Here is a 21,017-nt window from a genome sequence, read left to right on the forward strand (position 1 = left end):
AAGACGAATATGGACCCTATTTTTCCGCATGTGACACCTAGTAGACTCTTCCCAACACTTTAGACAACTTTTCCCTAAGAATCTGGAGCCTAAGCTCTGATACCACATTTGTCACGACCCAACCTATGGGCCGGACCAAGACTAGGACACAGGCCACCTAAAGCCCCCGAGGCCCGTAGTAAGCCTTAACTGTTCATTTACCCAATTCTGAGGCCCATTGGGCCCAAATTCAAGAAACCAAACGGACAGAGTCCGGCCATAAAATGGACTTTCCAACGGGGAGTTTTTGACTCACCCGACCTGTAAACACAATAAATACTCAATTGGGGAGCTCAGCTCACCCTCCACATACTCATCAACATAAAATAAATGGGAGCTCAGCTCCCTCATCCAATCCATCAAACATACATAACATATTTAAGTTTACAGGTCCAACATGATAAAAGTATTACAGACCAAATTCAAATAAATACTGCTAACACATGCGGAAATTCTAGGAGTAATTAAAATTACACAAATATTGATAAACAACCTGCGAAGGAGAAAAGCAGGTTAACCAAAATAAAATCCTCCTGTAACCTGAAAAAATATTGAACAGGAGTGAGCGTTCGACTCAGAGAGTAAAATATCAATTTTAACCATAATCTCTATAACTATCTAAAACTAATGCACCCTGTAGAGTGAAATGCAACATCGAATAAATTCACATCATAGCATCGTAAAGGTAATTTGGAGTACTCACACACCTGTAGCATCAATCATAACATATGGGGTGATCCCTATCTGACTCTCTTAAATCCAACTGGTGCGTGAAGAACTCAAGCGGACTTTCGCTTAATAAACCAAATCGAGGGTCCCAAATAAGAACTCAAGCGTGACTACCCTCGAAGGATCGGGTCGGTGAAGAACTCAAGCCGTGACTACCCGTCCTATCCATAGTCCACACCACATCACACGCACGCCAACGCACGCACACTGCTCCAAAATTACCACAACAACATCATGGCACTTTAACAGTTATCAATGCATCATAAATCGTGCCTAGAGTTTAACTACATAAATATATGCATATAAGTGATGCATGGGCATGCTGAACATATAATAATACCGAAATTACAATTAAAATTAATATTTTACTCACAAACTTGACGACAAATTACCGTGGACGGTGGCGGAGGAAGAAAGGCATCGGCTCACGACAATTATATTACAATTATTTAATACGATTTGACTCAATACAAACAAAGAAAAGATCAAGTCGTCCTAAGTCGTGCAGAAAATCCGTGAGTCTCCCTATACCTAGGACCTACCCAACCTGAAAAAGGGCTAAAAACGCACTTCTATATTCACAATCCATATATCAACAGTTCAATCATATCACACAGCCCCTCCTGGGCCCATCAAATCAATCATCCATCACAATACGAAAAATTTCAATTTAGTCCTTATTATTGATCATTTTTGCAAAAACTGCCCAAACAAGCTCTAAAAATTATAAAACTTTGCCCCACGGTCCTTAGCAATATTACTAAGCTATTGCAAAAGAATCATAATTTTATAAGCTACCTCTTATATTTTATGTATTTTTAATCCTATTTAAGCACTAGAAAATTACGAAAAAGCAAGGTTCGGGTTTACCTTTGCGATTTCGACTTGAGGAACGCTGGGACGTCGACAATGGGCGGCTAGCCAAAACCTCGGTCCAATTCGGAGACTTTTCCGTGCAGTCCGTGCGGCGAAATTTGCGAACGGTCAACTGTCGAATTTCCGCGAATCGAGGATACCTACACGAAGCCCATAACACGGGGGTTAGTACATAAATTTTTCAGAATTTTCTAAGCTCATTTAATGCTCGAAATTACACTGCGAAGTTCCGTGGGACCCACCGAAAAACGTTATCGGAAATTTTTGAAAATAATATCCAGCGAAGCTCTCGTCGAGTTGAGCGTGCTGGTAGCCTCGGTTTTCGTGGGATTCACGGTTTTTGAGAAATCTAGCCCAAAAGTCGAAATGGGCGAAAATCTTCCCGAGCAAAAATCGGACAATCCGCTCGATGGATTTCGGCGTTCTTGGTGTCTATGGAAAGCTCTCGCCGAGTAGATGATTTTAGACACAAGACCCGGTCCAATCGGTGGCCGGATCGGCCCGATTTGGCCGAGAACTGGAGCGGCAGCGCGAGGAGAGGAGGAGAGAAAAGAAAGAGGAAAGAGAGAGAGACGCGGGAGAAGAAAAAGGAAAGGAGCCGGTTCGATTCGACCGGTCCGATCCGATCGGTTCGATTCGGCCGGTTCGATTCGAATACAAAATTTTGAATTTTTACTCACGGGACCAAAACGAGGTCCAAAAATTCCGAAAAAATTCCAGAAAATTCAGAAAAATACGTAGACTCCAAATATATTTTTAGTTTTGCCACGTGGTCTTTAAATTAATTTTTAAAAATCATCAAAGTTTATATTTTCGAAAAATCGAACCCGATTTTTAAAATCCGAAAAATCTCAAAAAAATTCCTAAAATTTAAATAAAATTTAAATATCAAAAATACTCATAATTAATAAAATTTTGGGGTGTTACATCTCATGACTCCCTTCATCCGAGAAACCTTGAGGAATACATAGTCACCTACTGTAAACTCTACATCCCTCCGTCTGGGGTCTGCATAACTCTTCTGCCTATTAAAAGCTGTTTTCAATCGTTTCCTGATTAAAGAAACTATCTCTGCAGTGTACTGCACTAGGTCTACATCATGCATCTTCGCTTCTCCTATTTCCATCCAACACAGAGGAGACCTACACTTTCTTCCATATAGTGCCTCATAGGGTGCCATCCCTATGCTGGAATGGTAACTGTTATTGTAGGAAAACTCCACCAAAGCTAGCTGATCATCTCATTGACCTTCAAAATCCAAAACACTCATGCGAAGCATGTCTTCCAGGGTTTGGATTGTCCTTTCGGACTGTCCGTCTGTCTGAGGGTGGAAAGCAGTACTAAAGTTCAACTGTGTGACAAGTGCCTTCTGCAACTACCTCCAAAACCGAGAAGTGAATTAGGGCCCTCTGTCAGATATTATGGAAGCAGGAACTCCATGCAATCTGACTATTTCTTGAATGTAGAGTCGGGCGTACTGTGCCATAGAATATGTAGTCTTCACAGGCAAGAAATGAGCTAATTTAGTTAGGCGGTCTACAATTACCCATATCGAATCATATCCTCACGTGATACGAGGTAACCCAGTCACAAAATCCATAGTAATCATTTTCCACTTCCATTCTGGGATAGGGAGTTCTTGCAGCTTCCCTGACGGCCTCTGGTGTTCAAACTTTACCTTTTGACAAGTCAAGCACTTGGACACAAAGTCTGCTATGTCTCTCTTCATGCCATTCTACCAATAGCTATCTTTCACATCATGGTACATCTTGGTGGAGCCTGGGTGGACATTATACAATGTATAGTGTGCCTCTTGCATGATTTCATTTCTGAGACTGTCCACATCGGACACACATATCCTAGAACCTTGCACTAGGGTGCCATCATTGGCAAATCCAAACTCACCACCTTCACCCTGTTGTACTCTTTCTATGATCTTCATCAATTGTTGGTCTCTGTGCTGGGAAACTCTAACCCAATCTCGCAGGTCTGGTCTCACTGAAAAATGAGCCAACAATACCCCCTTATCTGAAAGATCTAGGATTAGACCTTGATCCATCAACTCATGTACTTCCTGAATCAACGGTCTCTTCTCCGCTGATATGTGCGCCAAGCTACCAGAAGATTTTCTGCTCAAAGCATCTGCTACTACATTGGCCTTCCCAGGGTGGTACTGGATGGTGCAATCATAGTCCTTTAGAAGCTCCATCCATCTCCTCTGTCTTAAGTTTAAATCCCTCTGTTGGAAGATGTACTTCAAACTCTTGTGGTCGGTGTATATCTCGCACACTTCACCATACAGGTAGTGTCTCCAGATTTTTAGTGCAAAGACTACAGCCGCCATTTCCAAATCATGGGTGGGATAGTTCTGCTCATGCCTCTTCAGCTGCCTTGAAGCATAAGCCACTACTTTTCCATTCTGCATCAAAACACACCCTAAGCCAATTCTGGAGGCGTTACAGTACACGGTATATCCTTCACTACTCATCGGTAGTGTCAACACAAGGGCGGTGGTTAGACACTCCTTAAGCTTTTGGAAACTCTCGTCACAGTCATCTGTCTAAATGAATGGAACATTCTTCCGAGTCAACTTAGTTAGGGGAGCCACTATCCTGGAAAAATCCTGCACGAAACGCCTATAGTAGCCAGCTAGGCCCAGAAAACTTCGCACCTCAGTGACTTTTGTGGGCCTAAGCCAATCAGTTACAGTTTCAATTTTCTTGGGATCCACTTGAATGCCTTCACTAGAAACCACGTGTCCCAAGAATGAGATGCTTGCTAGCCAAAATTCACACTTTGAAAATTTGGCATACAGCTAGTGCTCCCTCAAAGTCTGCAACACCATCCTCAAGTGCCACACGTGTTCTTCCTCGGTCTGAGAGTATACCAAAATGTCATCTATGAATACGATGACAAAACAGTCCAGGAATGGCCTAAACACCCTGTTCATTAAGTCCATGAAGGCTACTGGTGCATTAGTGAGTCCAAAAAACATCACCAAGAACTCATAATGACCATATCTTGTCCTAAATGCTGTTTTGGACACATCCTCATTCCTGATTCTCAACTAATGGTAGCTTGATCGCAGGTCTTTCTTGGAAAAGAATCTAGCCCCTTGGAGCTGATCAAACAGATCATCGATCAGAGGAAGTGGGTACTTGTTCTTCACTGTCACCCTGTTCAGCTGTCTATATTCAATACACAACCTCAAGGACCCATCTTTCTTTCTCACGAATAGAACAGGAGCACCCCAGGGTGAAGTGCTCGGACGTATAAAACCCTTGTCCAAAAGCTCCTGTAGTTGCTCCTTTGGCTTTTTCAATTCTGCTGGTGCCATTCTATAAGGCGGCATTGATATGGGGTTTATACTCGGAACAACATCAATGCAGAACTCTATTTCCCTTCCTGGTGGCAACCCTGGAAGCTCCTTAGGGAAGACATCCATGAATTCTCTGACAACAGGAACATTTTCCATGTTGACACCTTCTATAGATGTATCTCTCACCAATGCCAAATACCCTTGACATTCACGCCTTAACATTTTTCTAGCACTAATTACTGACACCAAATTATATGGAGCCACGCTCCTGTCACCATCAAAACTAAACTCTTCCACACCAGGTATGTGGAAATACACCTTTTTGTTCTTGCAGTCTAAAGTGGCATAATGAGTTGCCAACCAATCCATCCCCAAGATTACATCGAAATCTATTACTGGTAGAGGAACCAAGTCTACTGGGAGGATCCTTCCATCCACTACTATTGGCTACCCGGAAAAACCATGTCTACATCTATGTTGTCACTAAGTGGGGTAGCTACAGACAAAGGGCATTCTAAAGTTGTAGGGTTCCTACCCAATCTCATGGCAAACACTGGGGAGACAAATGAGTGCGTAGCACCCGGATCTATTAAAACACGAGCCTCATAGGAACAGACCAGAATAATACCTACCACAACTGCATTGGAAGCTTGAGCATCCTGGTGGGTTAGGGTGAAAACTCGAGCTTGACCCCTATCCTTGGTGGCAGAGCCCTGATACTAACTTCTACCTCCTGATCTGCCTCCAAATCCATGTCCCCCTTGTCCTTGGCCCTGTTTGCCACTGAACTGACTGCCTGCCATGCTGGAAGCACCAGGATACAACTGACGAGGAACATTTGCAACAGAACCTTGTGACCCCATTTGTGACTCGCTGAACAAGGGGCATTCCCTAGCAAAGTGACCTGGTTGGCCACACCTGAAACATACTCCTAAACCCATCATACAAAGTCCTGAATGTCTTCTCCTACACTGTGCACAAGGTGCCAAGGAGGATCCTGAACCAGACCTAGAACTGCTGTACCCCGAACTGTGATCACTGCTGGATCCGTACCCTGGTCTGAATCCTCGAGATTTGTATCTAAAACCACTCCTCTTATTCCTGCTTCTTCCTCTATAATTGGTTTGGCCACCACTATCCGTAGTACCCATGTGGGGAACACCTGAAGAACCCTCTGCTCTATTCTTCTTTGCTCTTCCACTGTCATCCACAGCATAACTAATCTCAATCTGTCTGGCTCGATCAACCACCACATCAAAAGACTGATTAGACATCATGGCCAGGTTTGCATACCTCCTGTCAAGCCCCTTTAGGAACCTATTCACCTTCATAGTTTTTGTAGCTACTGCTGTAGGGGCATACCTGCTCAGTTTCAAAAATTCTGTAGCATACTCATCTACAGACCTGCCATTCTGCTTTAAGGCCTCAAAGGCCCACTGCTTTTGATCTCTGAAACTTTCTGGTACAAATCGGTTGATGAACAGTTCCACAAACTGAGTCCACGATAAACCCTCCATCCAAAGTAATATGTAGTCATTCATCCATTGTCTAGGCATAGGCCCCATGACATGCTGTATACACTCTATAAGTCTTTTATCAGTCAACTGTAACTCTGTTCCTGCCTGTCTGCAGGAATCCAAAAATCGATATGCATCGTCTGATATATCATAAGTACCAGGCACCAACTTCTTGAAATTGATTATCTGTTTATAAGGTTCCTCTCTCTGTGCGGGGGACTGCTACTGCTGGGGAGGGTGGACCATATTGATATCTGAAACTTTCTGGTACAAACCGATTGATGAACAGTTCCACAAACTGAGTCCACAACAAACCCTCCATCCGAGGTAATATATAGTCATTCATCCATTGTCTAGGCATAGGCCCCATGACATGCTGTATACACTCTATAAGTCTTTTATCAGTCAATTGCAACTTTGTTCCTGTCTGTCTGCAGGAATCCAAAAACCGATATGCATCGTCTGACATATCATAAGTACCAGGCACCAACTTCTTGAAATTGATTATCTGTTTATAAGGTTCCTCTCTCGGTGCGGTGGACTACTGCTGCTGGGGAGGGTGGACCATATACTGTGCCATTATATCGATGGTTCTCTGCAACCCAGCTAGAGTAGCTGCCATTGGGTCCATGGGACCCTGTGCCATAAAAGACTGATCCTGAACTGGTGGCAGCTGCTCTTCTACTTGAGCAGCTCTAGGCCTCCTAACCCGCCTCCTCAGGGCAGGTGCCTCATCCTGTGCCGACACCTCGTCAGGCATATCTGTTACAGTGCGATGGCGGCTCTCACCTTCTACGCATTTTCCTAAAATTCAGCAGCATTAGCCCACAAAATTTCAAAACTACATATTACACAGCTCTATAAACTCATATTTACACACAATATATGAAGTAGAAACTAGAAGCAAAGATGACAATGCAAGATGAACGTGGACTCTATTTTTCGCATGTGACTCCTAGTAGACTCTTCCCAACACTTTAGACAAATTTTCCCTATGAATCTGGAGCCTAAGCTCTTATACCACATTTGTCACAACCCAACCTATAGGCCGGACCGGCACTAGGACCTGGGCAAGCCTAAAGCCCCCGAGGCCCGTAGTAAGCCTAACTATTCCTTAACCCAACTCTAAGGCCCATTTGGGCCCAATTTCAAGAATTCAACCGGACAGAGTCCGGCCATAAAATGGACCTTTCAACAGGGAGTTTTTGACTCACCTGACCTGTAAACACAATATATAATCAATTGGGGAGCTCAGCTCACCCTCCACATACTCATAACAACATAAAAATAAATGGGAGCTCAGCTCCCTCATCTAGCCCAACACACATGCATAAAATAATAAGTTTACAGGTTTAAAATGATAATTTATATTACAGACCCAATTCAAATAAATATTTCTAACACATGCGGAAATTCTAAGAGTTACAGGTTTATATAAATATTAATAAACGACCTGCGAGGGAGATAAGCAGGTTAACCTCAAAAATATCCTCCTGTGGCCTGGAAAAATATTGAACAGGAGTGAGCGTTCGACTCAGAGAGTAAAATATCAATTTTTACCCAAAAATAATAAATGTAAAAATTAGGGGTGTTACAAAATAGATTTTTTTTTTTCTCAATTTTCATGATTTAATCATATACTTATCTTGTTTTCTTTTATTGTATAAAGTCAGCATGCTATTTATTTCATCTGAAAATATATAAATTAATTTGCCTTTAAGACTATGTTGGTTTCACATAAAATAATTTGTATATGAAAAATAATTTTTATAGAAAATATTTTCTGTGAAAATATTTTTTTTATTTGATTACAATGTTAAATTAATAGTATGTGTTTATTTCATGTATGTATAATTATTTTTACATTTTAATAAGATTATCAGTCTAAAAAATATAAAAGAACTTTCCCTTAAAAAAAAAGTTATTTTCCTTAAAAATAATTTAATTTTTTCTTTAACTAGAAAAATATTTTTTAATTATCAATTTTTTTGGCATTCCAAACGCTACAAAATTTAAAAAATATTTTTAAAAAAATATTTCTATGAAACAAATGAAACATAAAATTATTTAGAAAACGTGCATGCTTTTTACAATAAATTGAATGACAAAAAAATTAAATAGATCTTTCTCAATTTTCATGATTTAATCATGTACTTTTCTTGTTTTCTTTTAATATATAAAGTCTGCATGCTATTTATTTTCTTATAAAATTGAATTTATAATAGTCACACTCAATAATTTACTTTTAAAATTAATTAAAAAGCGTCTATTAATTTAATTTCATATACGCTTTATACCATAAATAAATAGAATGACAAAAAAAATTAAATAGACTTTTCTCGATTTTCATGATTTAATCATGTGTTTTTCTTTTTTAATTAAATGTATAAAGTGTGCACACCATTAATTAATTATTTATATTCAATCATATTTAAAAAAATATTATATGTATTCTGAAAAATTATTTCCATTCTAAACTATTACACTTGAATAATAATAATAATAATTTTATGAAGTTATTAATTTAATTAATTTTATTCACTAATTTATTAAAAAGAGTTAATAAAACATATTTTTAAATAAAGTGAAAAGCAAAAAAATTGAATATTTTTATTTTAAATTGTGAGTGATTAATGAATAAAAAATATTTTTTAACTAAATTAATACGAGATAATAAATAATATTTAATTATAATTTATACTTAACAATTGAATTTATATATAATTTAAGATAAATAAATTTTTATATTTTTATAAGTATTTATATTTTAACAATAACTTTAAAAAATTTTAAATAGAAGAATTTGAAAGCGTTGGAGCCATGGCGGCCCCTAGTCTCCATGAAGAATTCTAAATATAATTTTTTTAGCGGCTATCTAATATTAATATTAAGAAAATTATTTTTTAAAATATATTAATTAAAAATATTAAAAATTAAATTAATATATTTTACTTTTAAGAATATTATAAAATTATAAAAAAAATTTAATAATATTGAAAATAATAATTTTTGAAAAGTGTATTTAATTCGGTATCAAACGGGCCATAATGTGACAATTAAAAATATGAAATTGTGCTAGCGCAAACAAATTTTCAATGGGTACAAGTTCTACCTACCTATAGCTTCAATTTTGCCAAAACTTTCAAAAAAGATCAGAAGGACAAACATGATACATGTTGAAAATAATCAAAACGACAAAAAAGGCATATTAATTTTGTTTTGTTTTTTTGCTTTTTTTTATATATTTTGTATTGTTTGAAAAAAAAAATAAAAATATTATAAGAAAATATTGTTTAAATGAGAAAATGCTCTTTAAATTTTAAAAAATACTTCCCATTTCAAGATTAAAAATCAGTTTTTCTAATGATTACTTGACAATCATTAGTTTTTTTAGAGGCACACTTAAGGCATTGGATCATATTAGTGATCAATTAGTATTTTTATTTTCACTTATATGATGTTGATATAATATAATTAAAATTATAATATAATCATAATTATATTATATATTTAATTATATTATTTAATAATAAAAAATTTTGATACAATAAAATAATAATTATATAATATAATTAATTATAATTAAAATAAGATAATGATCATTATATATAAAAAAATAAATATTATCATCATCGCTTGTTTTAATTTTTTTTTTATTTATTATCATCGTTACAACTACAACCCCTATCATCGCTACTTAGCCATTATTGCCACTATTACCATCACTTCATCCTATCACTATCATTACTACTATCACCACCGTTATGAACATCACTTGATCACTACTTAGACATTACTACCTCTACAACCATTCGACCACTACCACCTCACCTTGTTATCATCACAAAAAGTCATGAAATTTTCTAGGATAACTCTTGTGGAATCCATTTGCTTCTTTGTTACTTCCATGTGCATTTGCATATCTGCACTTACAAATTTCACTATTTCCATCGCATCCCACATGACATTTTATAACATTATCTTATCATTTATTTTATATATATACACGCGAGATAATTTATATATATTATTAATATAATATATAGAAATTCATTAATTTAAATAGAGCTGAGAACTCATTAATTTAAATAAAGAAATTCATTAAGCGAAATTAAAAAATCAAATCAATATTTAATATCACACTTAAATCCGTTCATTTTAATTTATATTTTTAATAATTTCTATTTAATTAAAATTAATATTATTAATAATATAATGATATCAATAAACTTTTAATTTAATACTACTGAAATTATTTTCAAGATAGGTAGGATTTCGAGTTTGAAACGAAGACGTTTATAATAATAATAATAATAAAAAATCAATCTAATGGTCAGCCTCAATTCAGCAGAACCGTGAAATGTAAATATGGTTACATTATAGATATGGCCTCTCAATGAAGCCCAAACATTCTCCACCGCAAAATTAACCACAGTTGTCCCCACCAACACGGCAAAGTGCATTCGAATTCCCATGAAAATTTTCTACGTTCCCATTTTCTTATAAATCGTCGTCTCTACGGCATCCACCCACCACCACTTCCTCACACCTTTCACCACCGGCCATCACCCATGGGCGTCATGGAAACCACCCCCACAGCCTTAGCCCTTTTGGTTCTCAGAAACCTGGTCGCCCCTGCTTTCATCTACGCTGATAAATCCCTCGTTAATCTTGGAGAAAAGTACAAACTCCTCGAATTCATTCGGTATCTCTTCATAACCGGTTTTCTCTTCTTCTTGCGTTTACTTCCTTCTTTCTTGGCTTCTTTTAATCCTATTCCTGATCATAATCACCTCCTCAAATCTCCCAAAACTGAAACCTACGCCGTCCACACTCGCCGAAGCGGCGGCGCCGATTCGGGTATTGCTCGAGCACTTATCCAGATCTTGTCGCTCATTAATGATATCCCTGTTAGCTCCAGGAAGTATGAAGTTGTTCGATCTTTGGCTGAGAAAATTATAGAGGAGAATCAGAGTGGGGATGCTGAGGCTTTGCGTTTAGTCAACCGTACAAGTTTATCAGCGGCTTTTGAGAGGACTCTTAGCCAGCTTGAAGCGTCCATGATGGAGCTCGGCTATGAACCGGACGTGAATTGGCAGGTTCAGAACCAGTTAAACCGGGTTTTAAGAGCGGTTAGGTCTCTAAAAGATGGGACATTGGGGGCCTTCGGTGGGAGGACGAGAGAGGGAATGGAACGGTTAGAGGAGAAGTTGGCGGCGGAGCTGCTTTGGTTGTCGCAGAAGTTGGCTGCCTGCGGTTGCGGGGAGGAAGCTGTTTGTAGGTGGGCCTCGGCTTCCAACTTGGCTTACTTCGCTCTCTCGGCTGAGCCGCGTCTACAGGGTTCATTGCTAAAGATTGCAGGTATGTTATAATTCCCTAATTTCTGGCTACTTAATTTTCATAATCTCACTAGGCAGGGAGTTGAGTTAATTATAATTAAATTGTAGCAAAAAAATTGGATTAAAATCTAATTTCTTTCTCTTTTTAAGCATTTTGAATGATTAAAAAAAAAAATTCTTATTATAAGAATTTATTTAATTTTAATAAATGGGTTGATATTTTTTTTAACAAATGGAGGGGTCCAATAAGTTAAATTTTTGTTTGCCAATTAGTTAAATTTGTTTTATTTAATTTTATCCTAATCAATCATTAATCAATGTTTCTCAAGGAGGAAACAAGCTTTTCCTTATTAGAATAAAGGCTAATCAGTGAAGGATGATAGGTAAATTTGAGCCAAAGAATATGCTTTTCTTTTAATGAATATTATTCTATTGCCTCAATAGTATATTTTTTGTATACAATTTTGGTAGGACTTTATATGCAGTTCCTAAGGTCCAGATTTAATTGTTTTATAGTGCCATGCATACACCTATATATAAGGCTCAAATTAAAAATAAAAAAAAATTCTTGGTAAACTAGGGCTCATATGTTATTAATTAATTGGGAAGTCTTAGACGTAATTACATCCTCAAGTTATTAATTAACATTAGAGTTGGCAAAGTTGTGTAGCAGTAAGGTTTTGTCTCACGTCATGGCCGTAGATTGTCAAAATACAAGTCATATTATCCGTAATTGCTTAACAGTTAAGGCCGAAAAACAAGAAATGCAAGTTGGGTGATATGTATTGACTTTTCATGTGATCTGATTTCACAAGAAAACGATTTTCTGAATTACCTGTCAAACAAAAAGCTATTGTGATGAGTTACAGAAACTATTTCCAAATGGACATTAACGTGTTGGAGTTGTCTAGTGTGGTGGTAAGAGGGTATGAGCCATGCCCTCAATATGAGACAAGATTTACCTTTCAATACATGTCTTTGATTGACCATTCACTCCATGTGTTTGATAGACACATTAGTTTCCACTCACATTTTGGGATTCTCATTTTTCATACCAAAAATAATTTGCTTAATGCGTGCCTAATAATCCATTATTTGATTTAGCTATTGAAAATTATTGTGCATTATAGTAATATGATTTTTTTATTTGATTTATTTTAAATTTAAAATATAAGATATATAATATAATTTTATTATTAAATATATAAATTTTATATATTTATATTTTAAATTTATAATAGATTTCCATAAAATTTTTTCTTAATCACGTATATTCATTAAATTATTTCCAATTTTTTTTAATTAGTATAAAATTTTAAGATGAAAAAGCTACAAATAACATTTTTCCAATTCTTTCTTTTTTTTTTTTTTTCATACTTAATATGTCAAAATGATATGGTGAAGACGTGGATGATCTACGCACCCTTATTCAAGATAATCTGCTTGAAATGACAGCTCAAAAAAATATTGACGCATTTATGTGAGTGGATCCCATAAATAATAATTAATTGGTAGTAAATTCCAAAAAATAATAATTAATTAGTAGTTTTTTTTTTTTAAATAACTGTAATTGCTAATAGGATACTTGATTATTAGGTTCTCATTCCATGTTTAAATGCTAACATGGAATAGCAGGTACTATATAATTTCTCCTTACCATCCTATAAGGTTATATAATTAATTGCCAATAAAACCGATGCCTTCTGATTTGTCAAAAATTACCGATGGTAATAATTCAGTCCGTAATTAACGACAGTCAGGACTCCGTAAAAATGTTGCCACATTCATGATTAGCAAACGTAAGAATCGACGTCAAGTTTACCAATTTAGCGATGAACATTCGGTCGAAAAATTACTTACGGTTGAGAAATGTGGTTAGTAAATATTAGCCACAAGCAAATTAGACCAGTTTAATTGTGTTGTTGGTGATCCATTGGTAATGTTTTTTACTGATGAAATTCTCTTTATTATTAATAAAAAATTATCTCTTATTAACCACGTACCAAATGTTCCCTAAGTTTTAAGGGATTGATAGATCAAATTCATCTAATTATTCTAATTAGTAAGTTGAGATTATAAATAAAAAAAGAAAATTATCTACTATAGTGCATTTTAGACAATAAAAAAAAAATTCCCTTTGTATTTTAGTTTCATGCATGTATACTTATGTAGGAAGGTTAAGATAGAGTTACATATGCAGCATTTCTGTTCAAGCAAGCCAAAGAATGGGGAGTAGAAGAAATAGAAGAAGACAAAAAACAACAACAAAGGCAAGTAAATAAGAAGATGCTAATGGCATGGTTGCCATTGTTATGCAAAGCTTGTAATGGCACTGATGTACCTGTTCTCAGCACTAGCGAAAGGGCAGAGCTAGAGAAAATACTGGAAGAGCTCATAGAGACATTGGACCAGGAAGAGGAGCAGGAGCAAGTGTTGTCTTTGTGGCTACAACACTTCACTTATTCCCCTTCTTCTGATTGGCCTAATCTCCAACCAGCTTATGATAGCTGGTGCACTAATGCCCGTAAGCTACTGATTCTCCAGTGAAAAGCTTGGTTCAAAATCCTGTGGTAAAAGGCTTCTCCACTTCACAATGCTTCCTATTTTTCATGGATCAGCCAAGAATCCTTTTTTTTTTTTTAATTTTTTTCTTGGATATTGTAGTAATATAGATAAAAAAATTTCACCTTTCTAGTCTGATTAAAAATAAAAATTATATAAATTTTATGTGTATAATTACAATTATTTTCATAGTTATTTTGTAATTCAAGATCTTTAGTTGGTTATAGGAACATGCGTTATTTTTCTTGTGCTTTTGTTTGATCTTGTAGTAAAAAAGAAAAAGTTACAGATATGTATGCATCTCACATAATTAAAAAAAAACAATTGACATAAATATAAGAAATTAACCTAGTTGAAAACATGAAAAATAATATCATTAATTTCTTAAATTCTTCTGCCATTTTTTGTTTTAAATAAAAAATATACAATACACTTATTTTTTCTTTTAATAATTAATTTTACACTTTTCATTTAATTTTAATTAAATAATTAACTAATTAAAACTTTTTTTTTATAATTAACTTATATTAAATTTTATAATGAAATTTCATAATTTTAAAAAGAACTTCAATATTACTCAAATTAATTAGCACTACTAGCGCAGCTCATGGAATTGAAGGCTACAGTAGTAGCGGTAATTAGCTTATGAAAAAGAACTTATCATCAAAATCAAAGTGGCGGCAGCAGAATATATAAGCCCATCCAGAATCATTTTTTCTGAAAGGTCATTGTCAAGTTTCGTAGAAGATTAATACGCATGAATCCAAAATCTTTTGGTCTGGTAATATTTGTCCTAGTTGTTATATGAACACCAGAAATTTTATTTTATTCGTTTAAATCACAAGTCATGTTGTTCAACTTCTCATGTATACCTGTATTTAATTGATTTTATTTGTCTTTTATCGATTCGGTTCCTGTCAAAATCCCATTAAAGCCAGCTTAAAAAATGAAGGATTTCTATATATAGCTAGTTGCCTCGTATCATTTGAGCAACCCAGTCCTTCAAATGGAACTTTTCATTGTTATGATTTGTGAAGGGCCCAACTATATACGGCTTTTATGGGCCTTTTGCTTGTGCCTTGGAGCTCATATCATCACTAGTGAATTTGTGTAAATTTATGGCTTCCTTTGAAGCCAAACCCGCCATACTAAATTAAACATGGCAACAACTTCAAAGATCAATTTCCACATTATGCTAATAATTAAAACTTTTATGATTAATTATTTATGTAATATTCACTTCAATAAAGGTTTTAACGGCATTTTTTCAACATTATTTTGTATATAATGTTAAAATAATAAATAACATTAAAGTACTGTACTTAGACATTAAAATAATATATAACGTAATAAACAATATATACAACGTTATACAATAAGAGGAGGAGTGTAATAGAAGGAGGCAATGGATTGTCCAATGATTCATCTCATTGAATATCATTTTGGATTCAGTGGTAGGTCTCTTTCTATGGAATTGTTTTAAATCGAGAATGTCAACAGACGATTCTAAGTCTTGGGTCTAAGGGAGTTATGACTTTCATACTTAGAGAGCCCTCATTTTTTGCAATTCAAAAAAAAAAAAAAAAAAAAAATATATATATATATATATAAAATAGTGCTGTAAATTAGTCTAAAAGTGTTGTTAAAAATTTTATATTACAGAATTTATGCACATTACTATGTGTTTATTGATAATTTTTATTAATAACATATATATTTTAAATTTTTAATAATATATAAGATATATTGTTAAAGTCTAAATTTATTATCGTGATTGTACAATAGCTTTTTAATATCTCATTCCACTACTTCTTCTTTCATTATTTTAATTTTTTTAACAATATGCAATAAGTAATTTCTATATAATTTTCAAAGAGAATATAAAATTTATTATACACACATTTCAATAGTTATGAAATTATTTTTCAATAAAATATTTTTTCTTCCTCTTCATGTTGGTAGAAAATAAGATGATATTTATTTGAAAGAACATAAACAAAAGAAATTCATTTAGAGAGAAAATGTAGAATAGGTGCATAAACTGTTTCGAAAATATCCTTTGCGAAAAATAAAAGGAATTGCATTTTATGTTAATTAATTATATATTCACTATAATTACATGATATTAAAGTAATAAATAACATTAAGATAATATATTTAGACATCAAAATAACATATAATGTAATAAATAATATATACAATATCATGCACTATGAGAAAACAAAAAATAATAACTAACCGAATCGGTTGTTAATCTATTAAAATTAGTTGCTAATTGATTTAGCATCCAATTTTGTCAATTGTAATGAGACTGGTTGCTAATCGATTCGCACCTAATTGATAAATTGGTTGTTAAAATAATTAAATTAAAAAAAACTAAAATTTTTTATTAAAAATTATCAGTTGCTACTAGTAATTGATTTAACAACCGATACATAATTGATTGTAAAAAAAACGGTACATTTAGTTCGACAATTTTGCAACTACTTTATAAGTCGGTTGCTATTTGCAACCGATTATCGGTTGCTAGTTTAAAAAAAATAAAAAATAAAAATTTTTAAATAACAAATAAAAATTCTTATAAATAGATTATTCTAAAAATTACTAAAATAATAATTTATTAATGAAAAATTAGTACTACAAAATTAATATAAAAATATTATAAAAAAAATTACTAATAATTATTATTAATTAAAATAATAAAAAAAATTAAATATAAAAATATATTTATAAGACAAATTAGTAAAAAAATTGAAATATGTATATATATATTATAAAATTAATTAATACTAAAAATTAGCACGACAAATAATTTACTAACCAAAATATATATGAACAAAAAATAAATTATAATAAAAAAACAAATTAAATAAAATAGATAAGTGATATATAGTATTTTTATAGAGTAAATTTTATTAATTTATGTAAATATTTAGTCTCTTAATGATTTTTTTTAATTTACATTTTATAGTTAATTAAGTTGAAAGTGAGTTTATTTTATCTAATTGAAATTTATGTTTTTTTATACAAGAATTGATGAAAATTGGCGAGAAGTTTAATTTGGACAGAAGATCTCACCTCCCAGCCATGAGATTCACATGGTCAGCTGTGGGATTGAAAATTCATATGGCTTCTTGTATGATGTTAATAGGGCGCATGACCAACCATGAGATTGCTTCCTGCATGCATGATTGGCCATGAGATGTTCTTTTGAGGGTATTTTTTTCCCAATAGAATTGTGAAACCTCACCAAGTGAAGGAAAAGAGTCAAAATTAGAGTTAGTTGGAGATTTTTTGAATTAGAAGGGAAAGAGACGTTTTGGAGGCTCCCAAACACTCAAAAACTCACAATTTTTGCTTGAGTAAGGATCTTGAAAGGGGGTTTTGGAAGCTTGAAAGAGGAAGACATCAATCTCCATCCTACAAAGTTTTTATTTTCATCCCTTTTAATTTTTTTTCCTTTGGGAGAAATATATTTTTGTTGAATGATGTCGAGTTTTAATTTGTTGAGTTTTAGTGTGAATTTTGACATTATGAGTGGCTAGATATTTTAGCTAGGGATTTAACGTAACTTGACTTGATTTAATCTCTAGATTTTGATATAATTTTCTCTACTTTGCTAATAGTTGTTATTTTTGAATTTATTGCTTTTGAGTATCTTGGCCAAATACTTAAATGATATTAAATTTATAATCTATGGTTGAAAAATATGATTATGAGTTTGATTTGATAACAATTATCATAGTTTCAATTAAGAGTGGAAACTAAGTTGGGTCTACGAGGTTTTATTGAAATAGTCTTTTTCTTAATGCTTCAATTAATTGAGTAATTTTCTATTGAGAAATATGGGTTAATTCTTTAGTTAGAAGGTTTGATGATGTCCGAAAGGGTTTATTAAATGCTTTTGATTATTAACCCTTACAAGAGCAATCAAAATTAATTATTAGATAAAATTGATTGAGATTAATTATTGGGTCAAGTGAAATCAATATCCCTAACCATTTTTATTTAAATTTAGACACAAAGTTGTCATTGCTTCAATAGTTAATTTCCAATTTTAGTTAATTTCATCCTTAGTTCAATTTTAATTTCTTAAATTTAATCCAATTCGATTGTCTAGATATTAGTCAAATTAACATAAATTTTGATAATTAAAGACAATTCTCGTGGAACAATATCTTATTCACTCTTTATTACTTATACAAATCTGTGCACTTGCGGATACGTATCAATAAGAAAGACAAAAAAGATGAAGAATATATTAGATGAGAAAGAAAAAGAAGATGAATAAGAAAAATGATAAAGAAGAAAATAGATGAGAAGGAAAAAGAACATGAAAAAAATATATTAGAAATAAAAAGATGATGAATAAAATAGATGAGAAAGAAAAAAATAATGAGAAAAATGAGAGAAAAGAGAAGAAAGAGAGAAAAAGAAAATTAGTAGTGGGGAAAGAAAATGAGAAGTGATCTGTATAAACGAAATAGCAATAGATTTTAACAACCGATTGTATATTGCTAATTCTTTTTTAGGTATTGGGGGAAGGAGCGAAAGCATGAAAAACATAAGTTTAGATCATTGAATTCAAAAATTTTTCATCTAGGGTCACATGCATCATGCAAGATTCATTTTTATCTATTTGATTTCAATGATAAACAGTATATTAAAACTCTTTTAATATATTTTTGGATCTACATTTGCCATTTAAAATTTTAAAATTAATAGATTAATTCATTAGAACCCTAAATTAGATCAAGAACAAGTGCACTAACCTATTTGATGCACTGCAGTGTGTTTGGCACCTTTAGGATGCGCCTAGGACACCAGATGTTGTCCCTCTAGCTTGTCCACACCAAGATCACTAATGGCAGCCCTTGAACAGCTTTGAAAGCTTTTCCAATCAATTAGAAAATCAAGTTTTGCCTTTTGAGAGATTACAGATGTATACAGGACACTAGAAACGATTTCTAGTATTTTTAATTCAAGAGATTGTTGGCTAATCTCTTTGAATTGATGAGAGATGAAGAAGAAGAGAGGGGAGATGTTCTTTGGGTGGCGGCACCAAAGTAGAACAGCAGCCCACACATTTTACTCTTTCATAACAATACTTATATAGTTAGGTCATCACTTAAAACCCTTGCCATATGTCACTTTCTGATTGGCTCTTGGTTTAATTGACCCAATCACATTGTGCCAAGTGTCAAACCTATATTTAATCTTGACTTTAATCATCTTACATAATTAAAAGACATATGACAAGCTTATGTGTAGTGCCATGTGTCACCATCTCATGGTGTCGCATGTCACCCTGTGAAATGATTAAAATACCCCTGTGTCTTAATTTTGAGTTCTCAATCCAAAATAATTATTTTTCTTCTTCTAATAAATTTATATCAAATATAAATTAATTAATTAATCTCTATTAATTAATTTCTCATTAATTAAATTCATATTTAAACACTTTAAATATAAATTTAACTTATACTATACATCTAATAACCTAGATTTGGTTTCAAGCCATGTTAGGGACTTTGCAATCTAATTGCAAATCAAACCTATTTAATTAATCAATTAAACTCTTTAATTAATTAGTTAAATCATATTTAATTTGGTGATTACTTGTGTATGTGTGTGACTTACTAGGCTCATCACTAATTGGCAATGAGACATAATATCAACTCTTAATATCATCAGAACTCTTTCTTACCATAAATGATTTCTCTAAATCATTTTATGCACCTCATAGACCATGGTTAATACATAACATAGCATGCCATGGCCACCCAATCAGTAATAAGGTTTACCTTAAATGAACCTATAATCATATGTTACCATGCACTAGAATCTCTCTGTTCCAAAATCCCAATTCGAGCTGGAGTCATGGTTTATGTCAAACCCCATTTGCTATGAATATTATGTTCTCTTTTAATTCCAGTTATTGATTTAAAAAAATTTTCTCATCAGAAACTCTTTTTTGATTAAATTTATCTGTCCTGGCCAGGAACTTGAAACATCAAGAACAATTAAATGAACATAAGATTTTATCCCTATTTACTTAGAGGAACAGATTCCATCTTGATCAACACCTACCTCCATATATGACTAATAGGAGCCAACATATGCCTATATACTCATACACAGTATGAGTATGAAAGCAATATCAAACTCAAACCACCTATATACAAGATAACTGTGCTATCTCAGGCCTAAAGATTATATGCACTAATATGATTTATGACAACACATTGACAAAAGTAAACTCCATGTGCTTGTCATAAATGTCACTGGTTCGATCTACTTATCATGTATAAGTGCCTATCATGTTTGTTATATGGTATGAGACTCACTATTCCATCTTATTTACATCTTATACGAATAACTTGGGAGCAAACATGATTACAATCTTTCTGGATAAGTCATGTCCTTATTGTGAAGTGTCCTCGATTGTGAACCAATTTATGATACTTTGTGCTAGAAATACTGTCACTCATATTCTTAACAACTTAAGAATAGAATTTCTAACAAAATATCAATGGACCTTTTCTATTACACATAAATATATTATGTAAACGGAAAAGTGAAAATGCATTTTATTAATAAAATATGTACAAGATACATACTAAATGATATGCTCTA

At 33.4% G+C, this 21,017-nt stretch overlaps 1 protein-coding gene across 2 annotated transcripts; it reads left to right on the forward strand.

The window, feature by feature from the left end:
- The first annotated feature begins 10,886 nt into the window (after positions 1–10,886).
- Positions 10,887–14,605, forward strand: LOC110648378 (uncharacterized). 2 transcript variants are annotated; one of them, XM_021802592.2, is made up of 2 exons: positions 10,887–11,841; positions 13,992–14,119. In XM_021802592.2, the coding sequence occupies exons 1-2, from the start codon at positions 11,052–11,054 to the stop codon at positions 14,003–14,005; spliced, it is 804 nt and encodes a 267-aa protein (XP_021658284.2). In that variant the 5' UTR covers positions 10,887–11,051; the 3' UTR covers positions 14,006–14,119. The 2 variants fall into 2 exon arrangements, with proteins under 2 accessions (XP_021658284.2, XP_021658283.2); XM_021802591.2 differs by having other exon boundaries at positions 10,892–11,841; positions 14,020–14,605.
- The last annotated feature ends 6,412 nt before the right edge of the window (positions 14,606–21,017 follow it).

This window comes from Hevea brasiliensis, chromosome 14 (assembly GCF_030052815.1).
Source record: "Hevea brasiliensis isolate MT/VB/25A 57/8 chromosome 14, ASM3005281v1, whole genome shotgun sequence".
NCBI classification, from domain to species: domain Eukaryota; kingdom Viridiplantae; phylum Streptophyta; class Magnoliopsida; order Malpighiales; family Euphorbiaceae; genus Hevea; species Hevea brasiliensis.

Excerpts from the sequence above, each read along its gene's own strand:
- LOC110648378 (XM_021802591.2), top strand. The coding sequence starts at position 11,052 with ATGGGCGTCATGGAAACCACCCCCACAGCCTTAGCCCTTTTGGTTCTC. Across the intron at positions 11,842-14,019 it reads TTCATTGCTAAAGATTGCAG|CATTTCTGTTCAAGCAAGCC; the intron begins GTATGTTATAAT and ends TTACATATGCAG.